The sequence below is a fragment of the Zea mays genome, chromosome 3 (assembly GCF_902167145.1).
Source record: "Zea mays cultivar B73 chromosome 3, Zm-B73-REFERENCE-NAM-5.0, whole genome shotgun sequence".
Classification (NCBI taxonomy): domain Eukaryota; kingdom Viridiplantae; phylum Streptophyta; class Magnoliopsida; order Poales; family Poaceae; genus Zea; species Zea mays.
The window spans coordinates 13642681-13655800 of record NC_050098.1 but is presented as its reverse complement, the minus strand read 5'-3'; the positions used below and the strand labels follow the sequence as shown (position 1 = coordinate 13655800).

The window sequence follows — 13120 nt, the reverse complement described above, 5'->3', positions numbered from 1 at the left end:
TAAGAGTCTGAAGTCTGAACCAAACGGTTCCTGTTTTTTACTGTCTAGGAGGCCACGAGGATGGGCTTTGTGGGCTCTCTTTAGGCTATGCTACTACAGACATCTGTCTGGGTCCGCTGGAGGATTAAGTGGCGAGGCCCATGAACCAGCAAACTCAAATGGACCAGCAAATTACGACAGATTATGGGTGTGTTTGGTTTGGCTTTTGGCTTTGGCTTTTGCCCCCTAAAAGCCAAAAGCCAACCAAAGGGCTGGATTCTAGGAAGCAGCTTTTTCTAAAAGCCGACTTTCTCGTAGTGCAAAACTGAAAGCACCCCTGGACCTGCTTTTAGTGGCTTTTGGATGGAACTGTGAAAACATATATCGAAGAACTTTTAACGACTTTTAGTGGTTTCCACCAAATGATTTTTAGCTTTTTAACAGCACACAGCCTACAGCAGCTTTTTCCACAGCTCACAGCCCACATCAACTTTTTCCACAGCCACAGCCCAACCAAACAGACCCTATATACAGTGATATCATTTAATAGGCATCAAGCGTCGATATGTCCGAGTGGTTAAGGAGACAGACTTGAAATCTGTTGGGCTACGCCCGCGCAGGTTCGAACCCTGCTGTCGACGATTGAGTAATTTTTTTGTCAATCTGTGTTGTTCTTTTCGAGCCCTGCTGTCTACTCGTTCTTTTCGAGCCCTGCTGTCTACTCATCTAATGATGCCTTTTATTTTTTTTATTTATTCATAACTTAATATTGTTCGTATATACTTCGTCTGTCCTGAAAAGGTTCGAACACTGCTATCGGCGGTGGTACATATTTACGGCTCACCCTTTTTTATATTTTACTTATGGATAATTTGCGTTGTCCTTTTCATTTATGGCCTTATGGGAATACTCATCCATTGATACCTTTATTTTATATTTATTCAGAACTTAATGTTGTTTTTATATACTTTATCTGTCCTGGAAAGAATGTAACTACGAACCGTCTGCGAGTTAAAATGATTCACTTTGATCAAGTTTCTAGTGAATAGTATTCACACTTATGGCTTCAAATTGGCTTACCATAAAACCATATTTCTGCAATTGTTCTAATGATATTTATTTAATATCATAAATATTGATAGCTTTTTTTGTCTATAATTGGTCAAGATTAAGATAGTGAAACATGATGTTATGCTAGAAACTTGCATTCTTTCTAGGACAAGTTAAACATAAGGTTGTGGTAGAATTGCATTTTTCATGATTTTTAATTTAACCTTTTTTATAAAAAAAATCAACGGTTGTACCATTTGTGTCAAAATCTTGGCTTTGGACATAGAAGGTCGGTGTTGTAGAACACTAAGTTAACACGACTCGATGTTGTAGGCCATGATGTTGGGCCTCCTGACCTAGCGTTATGTGGCCATTGGTGTGAGTGTGACACTAACATAGCTCCAGCCGAGCCACATGAACTCCGGTGTGCTACCTTGGTGTCGTGGCTCACATAATAAACCTCTAGATAAAAAAATGGATTACGTCCATCATGTGGTGTAAACGTTGATAAAAATGTTATTAAAAATGATATGAAGGAGTACTCCCTATGTTCAAAAATAGTGGCTCTAGATATGAGAAATCAGAAGAAGCAAAAATATGAGATGTACAGGGAAAAAAGAGACAAAGAGAAATAGAGATAGAGACACATTAAAAAGGAAAAAATAAACCAAAAGAAAAAGAAAATATATTAAAAATAAGAATGATAATTATTTTAAAACAAAACTTGAATCCTATAGCTTAATTTTAGTGCCCACTGTTCTGGTGCCCTGTCACTCTGTCAGTATCGGTAGACTGGGGCTGCCAATCTGCAAATGATGCCAACCTCTACACCGTTGGAATATTCCTTGTTGGCAAGTTGCCACTCTCTGCTTTAAATCGAACACAAAAAACACTAAAAAATGGCGTGTTCAGAAAAAAAATAGGGATTATGAAAAGTCAAGACCTTCCCACTGCAACGTGACATGCACTGATTGCACTTACAGTCCTGTTCCTGTATTAATGGACTCTGCCTTGCATCAACTCCAACACTCAAATAATGAATCGAAGAAAAAGAAGAGCAACTGATGTTCAAGTTTATTAAACTTAGGGTTAGTTTGAAAACTCCATTTTTCCAAAGAATTCCTATTTTTTCAAGTAAAAATAAACTAATGTATCTTAGGAAATTAAAATCCCGTGAAAAAAGATTCCCAAACTAGCCCTTAAAACTAATTTTAAAATTCGCTATATATTTTCCAGCACTGCTATCTTTTCCACCTCTCCTTTTTCTTCATTTTTGCTGCAACCATCAGTTCAACCTTACCTTGTAAGAAAAGATTATGCCTTTCTAGCACCTCCTGGCCACCAAAGAAGCAAAAATCTTCCAGGTTCCCACCCACACGGCCACACCCACTGTTCTACATGCTCATGCATCCTCCTAATGTAACCTGAAGCTTTAAGAAAACAAAGTGCTCCCGGAAGACTCCAAGCTGCAGCTACCGGCCTTCCTCTCCCCCATTCCAATTCCGAGAACAGGGGCGGCGGAGTCAACCAGGTGAGCTGCGTCTTTAATTCCCCATTCATATGTTAGCTTCTCCTGGGCTCTCTGTACTACCGTCTCCCCTCGGTTCTTGATTTGCTGCCCAGTTCGACCCCTTGTCCCTGAATCCAAGGACCTCCGATTCTTCGGAACCGGAAGCTACCTGGAAAGGAAACGAGGGGCAAAATAAAGCGCAAAAGCGAGCGTAAAATGCTTTGCTAATCTGCTGCAAAGGCGTATTTGGAGTGGTGCCAGAATAGTAGCAGCTCTGCTGGCGTGGAGCGAGCTGAATCTCGTGAATCTGTTGCCTGGAATGTGGATGCGGACCAATTGGTACTATCTTGGCTTGACTCCAAATACGTGAATCTGATGGCTACATCTTGAAGCGAACTGAATTCTTCAGTTACGTCGGGCTGAATGAATCTGAAACTTCTACTGATCCGTTACATGACGTAGAGAGAGGGCCCTAGGATACATTTCCTTTCTCTTTTTTTTTTGGTTACCTTTTGGCTTTATGGAGAAGCTTTGAGCAAGCCAGCTTTTCTGCGTCCATCAGCCACAGCTGATTTCACTGCGATAGTTTTCTTCAAGCAGTAGTTTTGTTCCTGTCAACTGACCAACTGGTAGTGGTAAGCAGGTACGATGTGCTCGGTAGCGAGGCTGGCGTTTGTGCTTGCACTGGCCATAGCCGCCTCGTCAATTGAGGTTGCGGAGAGCAGAGATTTTAATATCTTTGGTAAGCTTTCAATCTACTGATTTTTGCTCCTTACTCTCTTTATTCTTTGTTGAATGTTGATCCATAGCAGTGAATTATCAGGTCTAGTGATAGTTTCTTTTCGATGGAGATCTCGTGATAGTTTCAATTAGTTTATCTAAATTCCTTCTTTGTTTGACAAGTTCGTATCTTCATTTAGTCCGGTGACATGTTAAAGAAAGCAATTACGTCTAAGCCATCAGTTCTACTCAATGTAGAGGGCGTAGCTTCAGCTTAGCTGCTATTCCTCACAGGAACTCAAGTTTTTCTGAAGTTTTGCATTTCTGGCCAATCCTTTCTTCTGTCTTCAATTCAGCTCAGGGCAGCTTGCCTGATGCAACCAAGGGATCGTCTGGTCTAGCTGCAACCAGTGGAAAGTTGTGTCAGTTATGCGAGCAGTACTCATCCGAGGCGCTCCTCTATCTCACACAAAACGAGACCCAGACTGAGATTCTTAGCATTCTACACCATGAATGTGCCAGCCTTGCCCCTCTCAAACAGCAGGTATAGGTAACTTGTGATCCTTCCATTGGTACCACGTTTTCAGCTGTGTTAAATGTTGTGTTGATGATTCACCCTGCTGCAGTGCATCACGCTGGTTGACTACTACGTACCCCTTTTCTTCTTGGAGGTCTCCATGGTTACCCCTGAGAAGTTCTGCGAGTCGATGCATCTCTGCAAGAAGGGGATGAAGATTAGCCTACCCACCCGGGAGGGTACTTGTGGTTTGTGCCACCATGTTGTTGTTGAAATTCTTATCATGCTTAAAGACCCCAACATGCAGGTAATAACCATATTTTCACTATCTGTCACCAACATTCTTCTGTGTTGTACTGCTCTGTACTCTGTACATACTGTAATGCCTTTCTTTGTTTGCTGCAATCTTGCAGCTGGAAGTAATCGACCTACTCACCAAAACATGCAGCAAGGCGCAGAACTATGAACAGTAGGTGAGCTAAGTTCAAGAAAGGGAACCTCAGATGTGCTATGAGTGCACGGGGCTATATTCAATGGTATCTGAGAACAAAAAAAAACAGCGAGAATTGAGAAACCTTGAACTGATTGAGCACTTCAGAAAGTGAATACTTACAAACTAGACCAACCTAGGTGACATTTTATTTTATTTAAATACAAAATAGGCATCTAAATATTTACATCAAAGAGAACTTGAACCTAGATTGTCTAGGCACGCATCCATGCCTCGACCAACTGAGCTAGTTCGGCTTTCTAATTTTAGCTGTTTATTCCAATCTGCCTAAAGATATATGAAGTTAGGCTGTTGCTGATGCCTGCACCCTGCAGAACTGTATCTTAAGTTAGGTTGTTGCTGATGCCTGCACCCTGCAGGTTTGTGCAAAATACTCCATATACAGAACAGGGGGTCTCTTTCTTTGAAATCTGATGTTTGCTACCTCTGTTATCTTCTGTTCATAACATTCTTCTTTTCATCCCTCAGTGCAAGCGGCTGGTCCTCAAGTATATTCCACTTATTCTGGTGAAGGGCCAGAAATTCCTTGAGACAACGGATGTCTGCTCTGTGATACATGCATGCAAAGCAGGCACACAAGCATCAATGGAAGCCATGCCTCTGTCTGCCATGTTGTGAAGGTGATGCGAATCAGAATAAGGCTTATTTGCCTAGGAGATCAAATTGGGGAGAAACGATGAAAAGTCAGATGACTGTTTTAAGCTCTCTTCCTCTATTGCTGAAACACTATTGATCGGTGAAAATTCGGCTGTGTAAAAATCTTGTGTAAATTTGGGGGTATATCCATTGTTTCTCTGAAGTATACAGCAACTGCAGCTACATCAATCTCTTCGGCATTGGGTTGAGAAGTTCTAAGCAGTAATTGCATTTTACTGTATCATCTATTTGTTTGTAACTACTGGGAGTTATTAATTCCTTGTTTCTCTGTTGCTCTGTCAAATTCTCTGTAACATTAGAGTTATACTAAAACATTAAGTTTGCTTTCGAAATAATAAAAACATTTATAATACAGAGATGGTTTATTTCATTTATACTAGTAAAATAAGTGCAGCGATTAGAAACGTTGAGCAATTTCACTCATAAACTTGCACAACCTATTTTTGGCATTTCTACATAGATTTTACCATGCATACATAGCGGGGTTTGTGTTTAAGTTGTCTTTTGTAGTGTACCAGCATAATCTATATTTAGGCCTTATTCAGTTATTTTCATACTACATGGTTTGGATGTAATTGGAAAAAAGAAGAATTTTGACAAAAAATAAGAATTTTGACTTGGTTGAAATTTAGACCCATTCAATCTCATCCAATCTATATAGGCATCCAATCCACATGGAATGAGATCAAACCTCATAGGCCCCTTTTCAGTTATTCCAATTTAGACCATTCAATCTCATCCAATCTTTCAATCTCATCCAATCTATATAGGCATCCAATCCACATATGGAACGAGATCAAACCTCATAGGCCCGTCTTTTCAGTTATGAAATAAGTTAGATAGATTTTGACTTTATGGATTTAAACCGTACCAACCGATCCACATGGTTTATCGATTAGATTCTTGCAGGGTTAAAGATGGACTTGGTTTATTTCAAAACATCCATTACGTAGTCGCAGAGCAATTTAGCATTACAATCCTGAAATCACAGGTCTGACATTGGCATTCCATAGTTCCCAGAGTAAATCTCAAATTTGAGCAAAGAAAATGAGCAGCAGATACACATGCTGACATGCATAGGATCATAAAAGTTGTCAGTTGTTACAGAAATGCCTTAGATCCATGTCTTGATTCAAACGTCTAGTACTATACACATAACAGCATACCAACATAAACAATTAGAGTGCAAAAACACATGCTAATGATGAGTCATTCTCATTGCATCCTCTGCTTTCTAAGCCTCTCAAGCTCCTTCACCATCTGCCAGTGCTCCAAAGAAAGACTCTTCTCGCCAAAGCTGGAGGCCATTATTTGTGCCATTGTTAGCCATCTGCAGATCAGAGGAAGGGAAGTGAGCTCCAAAACGATCAGACTTCGTGGCCAAACAGAAACAGCAAGGCTAGTGTTTTCAACTGTGGCACTAATACAGACCTGCTAAGTTCAGAACAACCCAAGCTCCTATCATCACGCATGGCACTGACCATTTCATCCTGAATCATCTGCAATAAGTGCAAACGTTACACTACTCATTAACCATGTCATGCGAAGTGGTATAGTTGGATATTAAAATATGCATCTTTTGCAATCATATTCTAAGGCTTTAAGAACAGTGAAATTATATCAAGGTTTTGGATCAGTGCCATTGGTAGATAGAGAATGGAGTAAGGGGTGTTTACCTGGTAAGTTTCAGGTTCAGTGGACTGAGGAAGAGACCTTACTGTGGTCAAAAACCACCTCCAGCTCTCAGTTTCCTCAGCACCTGCATTAACTGTGGGAACAGAGGATGGCCGGAAAGGCACTACCAAATCTGAAGGAAGGATGTTTGATTTCCCCTCAGAGAGAGTGAGTAGCTGCACATCAGCTGCCATTTCCAGCTTGTAGTACTCAAAATCGTAGTCAACCTGCAAGTAAACTCAAAAGAAACTTAATAGTTTCAGCTTAACCACCAGTACTAAATTAAATTATTAGGTTCAATGTTGAAAGGATTATTACCTTCTGCGACTCCATCAGGTTCTTGAGCAGCATGGTATTCTCCACACCTTTGGATGTCAATGATCCTGTCTGCAGAAGAGTCTCATCAAAGATCAGATGAGTGCCTTGAGGTAGCTGCAGAACTCCTGTGACCAACCTACAGCAAATATTAGGGTTAAGGTTACATTTTAGCTCTAAATGAAAGTTAATGACAATATAAGACTTATATATCGTTGATACTTGATAAGGCAAAACCTAAAAGCACGTACCTTCCTGACTTGTTGTCCTTTCTAGGTTGAAGTGTAGCTGTGTTGAGATACTCAATTGACAGAGGTATGGCTTGTGAATACGGCACCAATTTCTGGATCAAAGAATACAGCTGATTCCCAAATATGGAAGCACTTTCCCTGTTGAAGCCAGTGAAATTCAAGGAGAGTCTGCCAACGGTGACCACATCCACCCTATTACGAAGCTGCATGGAGATTAATGAGCAATTATTTATTAATTGGGTATCAATTGATTTTGCAAGAAACATCTCAAACCGGACTTTTAAAATATGCTTATAGGTATGGCATTTGATTAGTGATACAACATACTCTGGATAGAAGATGCAACAGCAAGCACTGGGCTGCAAGCTCGTCATTGCCTAATACAAGGGTGAGGTGTGAGAGCAAAGATTGCCGAATGCCTCTTAACAGGCTGGGTGAAGGCTGCATGACCAAAACAAATAACAGAATATTTTTTATTAGTCAGTGGGCAAAAGCTGGTTAAAGTAGCAAATACACTACAGATGGCATGACAACAAAATTGTTAATATCTACCTCAACAACAGGCCTTGAAATAAAATCATGGAATGATAATTTTCTCCATACCAAACAGTGAAGACGTGGCACCTGTATAATCATTTCAAGGAATCAAAAGTTAAGGCAAAAACTAAGCAAAGGTACACTAACATTTTCCCATGTCATACATGACCTCAGGTATCATGTATATTCATACCTTGCTCGGAGGCAACTGAACTGTTACATCTTCGATGAGGTCTAACATTATATCATCTGGGTTGTCACTAGGAGCAGCAAGTTCTGGGTCAAATGTATATACGCCAATAAACTCAATAACATCATTTAATTTCACTTGACTATCAGGCATGTCATAGATCTGCAACAAAGATATAAAGGAGTCAATCATCAACAACATAACTGAAACAGAGATAAAGGAGTCGGTCATCAATAACATAACTGAACCAAAACCAAATAAATCTGATCATTTGTATTTCATTCACAAAATTCTAGGTCATCACCTTCACTAGACATGAAAAGGAGCTTCCAGGTATATGATGATCGCCTCCATTCATCTCTGGAATGGTTCCTGCCACTTCAGTTGAACTGGAAGAGACATGAACATCACCTTCCTTCTGCAAAGAGAATAGAGATTAAATCAGATTAATAGCCACTTCGTATAATTCAACATTAGAAGAAAAATAAGCAGATATGCATAACTAAATCAGATTTATCAACTGTCCTATTTTGTTATGATATCTGACTATATTCGGAGCAATTACAAGACAACATATTCAGGGTTATTGCTAGATGAAGCTCCCAAATAAAAAAACAAGCAAGAAACTGATACATATACATTTATGAAATTCTGGTGTACCCACATCAACATATAAGAAAGTATGAATATATGCTCCATGAGACAAACATGATCATTTAGTATTTACCGTTAATAATGTAACTGAAATCAAATAAATGTCAACTCTTACCGGCTTCTTGCAGAATGAAGAATTGCCATGGCCATTTTCTGAAACCTGTCAAAAGATAGAAATACAGCAAATGTCAACATTTCAACAGTGAGTATTAGGAATAGCAGCTGCATTTTATTTACAAGAAACATGTGAAAACATACATCCATGGCATCGTCATCTCCATCTCTCTTCCTTTTCTCTCTTAGTTCAGGTGCCAAACAGTTCGACATCCTGCAGACATCAGGTCCTGGTGAAGACTCCAGTGTCCAAGAATTTTGTCCAGGTGCCTGCAATAAACCAGTTACAAATCCTTGTGAATTCTCATTTCCATCTGCTGGTCTGTTGATAAAAAAACTTTTAGGGTTACGGAATGGAGAACAAATGCCATGGAAGCAGTAACATACAGGCACACAGTGGAAGAGATGGCGCTCCCAAAGATGTGAATCACAAGGATGCGGCATTGAGTACGGTGAGAAGTCAGTGTACTTGTTTGTCCTCCAAGTTGACCCATCCTACACATGATACAGTGCAAAAGCTTAGCAGGCACTAGTGGCAGTTTCCACAAGAGCTTATGAGCCTTAGTCCAGTACCTTGAAAGCACCAATGTAGTACTCATTCCCAAGCATATCCTGAACCATTCCCCGATACCGGACCAGGGTGTTCGGTTTGATCAATCCAAGATTTGACGAATCCAACACCGGAACCTGGAATTGATTTTGCTTTGGCATTAGAAGCCTCACTTACAAAAAAAAAACGATAAGAAAATGCGTACACCAGAAGGGAGACCCTTTACTCCTCCCCAAGTCCCCAGAATATGAAAACCCTAACACATGACCTTGTTTGTGCAGTGCATCCAAATTAAATGGGACACGATTTATGCAACTACTAGTCAATTTATATCTTGAATCGCCACCGCCCAATGGCCAGATCCATAGGCAAATCAGTGTCAAGTACCGGGGAAAAGAGAAAGGACAAGGACTGATCCTTCACCTTGCCAAGACCGTCTTGCTCGAAGAGGAAGGAGCGGAAGAGGTCACCGGCGCCCCAGTCTTTGCCACGGAACGCCGCCACAGGGTCAGCTCCTCCAGACTGCGCTGCAGCGGCGGCGGCCGTCCTCTCGAAGGTGGCGCGCACCGCGCCCAATGGGTTCCCGACGAGATCGTACTGCAGCCCCACCATCTCCCTTTCTCTCTCTCTTCTTCTTCTCTAGGGTTGTGGTTTGAGACTAGCGATGGCGAGGGAGGTGGGCAGGCGAGGGGGCGAGAGGGCTAGGGGCGGGGTGTTATAGCGACTGGGGGGGTTTGGCGCCATGGCGGCGGCGCTTCCCGCCGTTTCCTCCTAGCTTCCCGCCATCGCTCTTGGGCTTGGGCTAGATAAGTAAGTCCCTTGAGCCGGACTAGGCCCAGTTTTAAATGGGCTGTTGTCCACAATGTGTAGCCCATGAAGATCCAGTTTGTAAGTTCTTCTAAGCAATGACATGGGCCTAAAAAGGTATTTCCATCCCTGGAACACGCTTGTGGCAAGCAAAATGCTTCAACCGCTGATCCACGTTGAGAGTTGAGACTTCGTTGGACCGAAGCCGACAGGTGGGCCCCACAGTTCTGTCTTCGGCAAGCACCTCCCGCCCGCTCCTGACGCTAATCCACGTTGAGAGTTGCATCAGGTTGAGGCTTGCGGCTTTGAGAGCGGTGGAGAGGGGCAGAGCGCAGCGCCGAGTGGCCGTCAGCCCAGGTGGCTTTTGTTGAGAAACCCTAATGAAGGGTTATGTGGGCAAATACCGAATATAGCTCTGAGGGCTATCGCGTCTCTATATATAGAACATGTACCCCTCATATGGAATAGAGAAGAGAAAGAGGCCAGAGGCCCAACCATATATCCAGTGTCTCATGTGTTTTCTCTGTCGTGCTTATGGGAAGGGAGACGGGTCTTCTATAGCTTCTCGCGCCTCTACTGCTGACGGGAGGGAAGGGAGCGGATCTGGTGATCCGTGGTAACGTAGTTTTCAAACACGTTATCAGCACGCTCTACCTCGACGTTGCTGCGGATCTGATCTACGTCAACTCTCCGTCAAGCCGGCAGGTCCTCCGGCCTAGCCGAACTGTCCTACGCGATAGACTTCGATTCCTCCGTATAATCGAGTGGTAAAAGATCTGGAACTTCTCATCCATTCTTCTTGTGTTGATCTCGTGAATCATGAACACGTGACAAATCAAATGTATGGACCGAGCGTCGGAGCCTCGTCGGGCCTGCGCTCACGCCGAAGGAATACGCCCAGTAAGCGTCGCGTTGGTGCACTCGTACCCCGAGGGCTATGTTCTCTTCCACGCTTACCACGCCCACCAACAGAGACCGGTGATGGCCTGGCGCATGTGGCAGCCTGCATGCTAGCCATGCTTTCAGTGTCATTCTCAGATCTTCCTTTGACCGTGTGAGACGAGCGGCCAACAGCTCCTACGCGAAAAATGGATCTCACTATCTAACAGTTGCCCAGGAGGCGATTGTGCATGCACATGGGGCCTGTGTTCCTTGACCGTGAGTCTGTGAGACCATTTATTTCCTCGCCATTTTGTTTGGATAAGAACAAATCGCGTGAATTTGTGAGCAGTTGAGCTAGACCTATTCATGCGGCAGGATCCAACAAAAGAAAAATGCCCGGTCAAAGTGGCTGCCACTTGAGTGCGTTGTGCATGTGCGCGGCGAGTAATAAAAAAAACCCGAAATACGTGCGGTTGTGTGCATGTAAATATTGATTTTCGCATGCCATCATATACAAAAAGATGTGCCCATGCACATTTTTAACTATTAAAAAAAAGAGGGTCGATCAAAGCTACCGTACATGTCGGATGAAACTTTTGTATAATTTTAGTTGGTATGCATGCTTCATATTTTTATTCTATTTATTTCTTGTTGTAAATAACAAGTAGAATAAATAATGTTTTATGTTACAATTTCTACTTTAATAAATTATTTCTCGGAGTAAATAATTAGTAGAAAAATGCATGCTTAAATATGAAAAAAATATTTTTACACCCGATGTGTAAAGATTATGCATTAATATTGGTATTTATTTTTCCTGCTTTATTTCCTGAAGTAAATAGTAGAAAATTATTAAATGCATGTGGAGTATATATTGTGTATACTTAAATCGCTCTAAATATTTGTGTTGTGTTGAGCTTTCGGACTCACGCTGAGCGATTAAATTGTATAGTGGGTACTCAAACACGCCGATTAGGCTGCGTTGGTAATCGGCTGAGTTATGACATTAGCTGAATATTGACTGCGCCCTGGCAACACGATGCAATATTTGTGCCGTTCGAACTTAGCTGCGTCATGTGATTGCTATGTTGTACTCTCGCTTAATCGGACCACTCCTGTTGAGTTGGACCGGCATCGCCGAGTCACGTATTTTTCGCATGCCCTGTAGGCATTGTTCGTCTGTCGTTATCACCGAGCCACAATTGCGTCTGTTGCGCACGTTGTGTGGACTTGTCGCGTACCCCAATTACCGAGCCATAATTGTGCTTGTTGCACTTATTACGAAGGCTTGTTGTGTTGTTGTGGCCATGATGGCCACACACACGTTGGCGCCAGATACGCCAGAGCTTGTACTCGCGTGGATTGTGGTGGGTCATTCAAGCCCTAAAGTCATATTATGCACAACCTTCGTAAATAATTTTGTTTAGCTCTATATTATATTTGCTTGTGTTGTGTGGCATCATATATTTATTTATATTGCCAAGTGGCTATAACAACTATATCAAGCTCTATAGTGCTTGAATAATCTGGGAAATTAAATTGAAATACAATAGAACATGGATAAGTTAATTCTCTGCTCTCTCCTCATGCATAAAGTTTTACCTGAAGTAACCCGAAGATATATAATATAATGCATGAAAGCCTTTTTGGCACAGAAGACATCACAAATTGGGATTTTATTAGTAAGCAAAAAGACCTTACCAAATGATTTAAGATCAGAAATCTTAGTCATACATTGCTCAACCAGATGTTAGCACATTGCTCTCTTTATCGCTGGATGACATGAAGCAAACTATGAGATAAAAGGACATGTAACCGCTAGCAACACGAAGTTGCGAGTATACCGAGAGGTTATTCTAAGAAAATTTTCACTATGTTGGTGTGAAAACCATAGTGTGTTCCCGTCGAACCACTTTACTCGTTCTATCGAGGACCTCTATGCTTGTGTCGCATACATCTCTCGGAAATGTAAATACTTATAGTCACTGAATTGACTCAAGATAGTCCTTTAACAAGTTTGGTATACACTGTAAGCTAAATGGTAAAGGTCGATCCTGAATGGACACATACCTGGGGTTTATGTAGCCGAACTACACTGAATTCCACACTTTGGCATGCTTACCATTATCTACCTGTAACACCCGGTTTTAAAGGACAAAGCCGGGTGCATCTCATACATGCGCCAAGAAGACAACATATATA

General features: G+C 41.7%; 2 protein-coding genes and 1 non-coding gene across 8 annotated transcripts; 2 read left to right on the top strand and 1 right to left on the bottom strand.

The window, feature by feature from the left end:
• Positions 1–538: 538 nt before the first annotated feature.
• Positions 539–620, top strand: TRNAS-UGA (transfer RNA serine (anticodon UGA)). The gene has a single exon. It is a non-coding gene; the product is annotated as a tRNA-Ser (tRNA).
• Positions 621–2042: 1422 nt separating this feature from the next.
• On the top strand, positions 2043–5314 carry LOC100282421 (uncharacterized). Of its 6 annotated transcripts, none has more exons than XM_020549727.3 (6): positions 2284–2560; positions 3183–3281; positions 3616–3803; positions 3886–4083; positions 4190–4245; positions 4756–5296. In XM_020549727.3, the coding sequence occupies exons 2-6, from the start codon at positions 3188–3190 to the stop codon at positions 4796–4798; spliced, it is 579 nt and encodes a 192-aa protein (XP_020405316.1). In that variant the 5' UTR covers positions 2284–2560; positions 3183–3187; the 3' UTR covers positions 4799–5296. The 6 variants fall into 6 exon arrangements, with proteins under 6 accessions (XP_020405315.1, XP_020405314.1, XP_020405316.1 ...); XM_035965853.1 differs by having other exon boundaries at positions 2287–2560; positions 3173–3281; positions 4190–4249; NM_001412114.1 differs by having other exon boundaries at positions 2301–2560; positions 4190–4249; positions 4756–5314.
• A 597-nt stretch (positions 5315–5911) lies between these two features.
• Positions 5912–9896, bottom strand: LOC100279308 (Mini-chromosome maintenance complex-binding protein). The gene is made up of 14 exons (NM_001152329.1): positions 9653–9896; positions 9253–9366; positions 9067–9174; positions 8824–8949; positions 8681–8725; positions 8216–8329; positions 7915–8073; positions 7737–7808; positions 7512–7625; positions 7185–7387; positions 6937–7072; positions 6621–6845; positions 6376–6443; positions 5912–6274 (listed from the first exon to the last, which is right to left on the bottom strand). The coding sequence occupies exons 1-14, from the start codon at positions 9839–9841 to the stop codon at positions 6160–6162; spliced, it is 1788 nt and encodes a 595-aa protein (NP_001145801.1). The 5' UTR covers positions 9842–9896; the 3' UTR covers positions 5912–6159.
• Positions 9897–13120: the final 3224 nt, after the last annotated feature.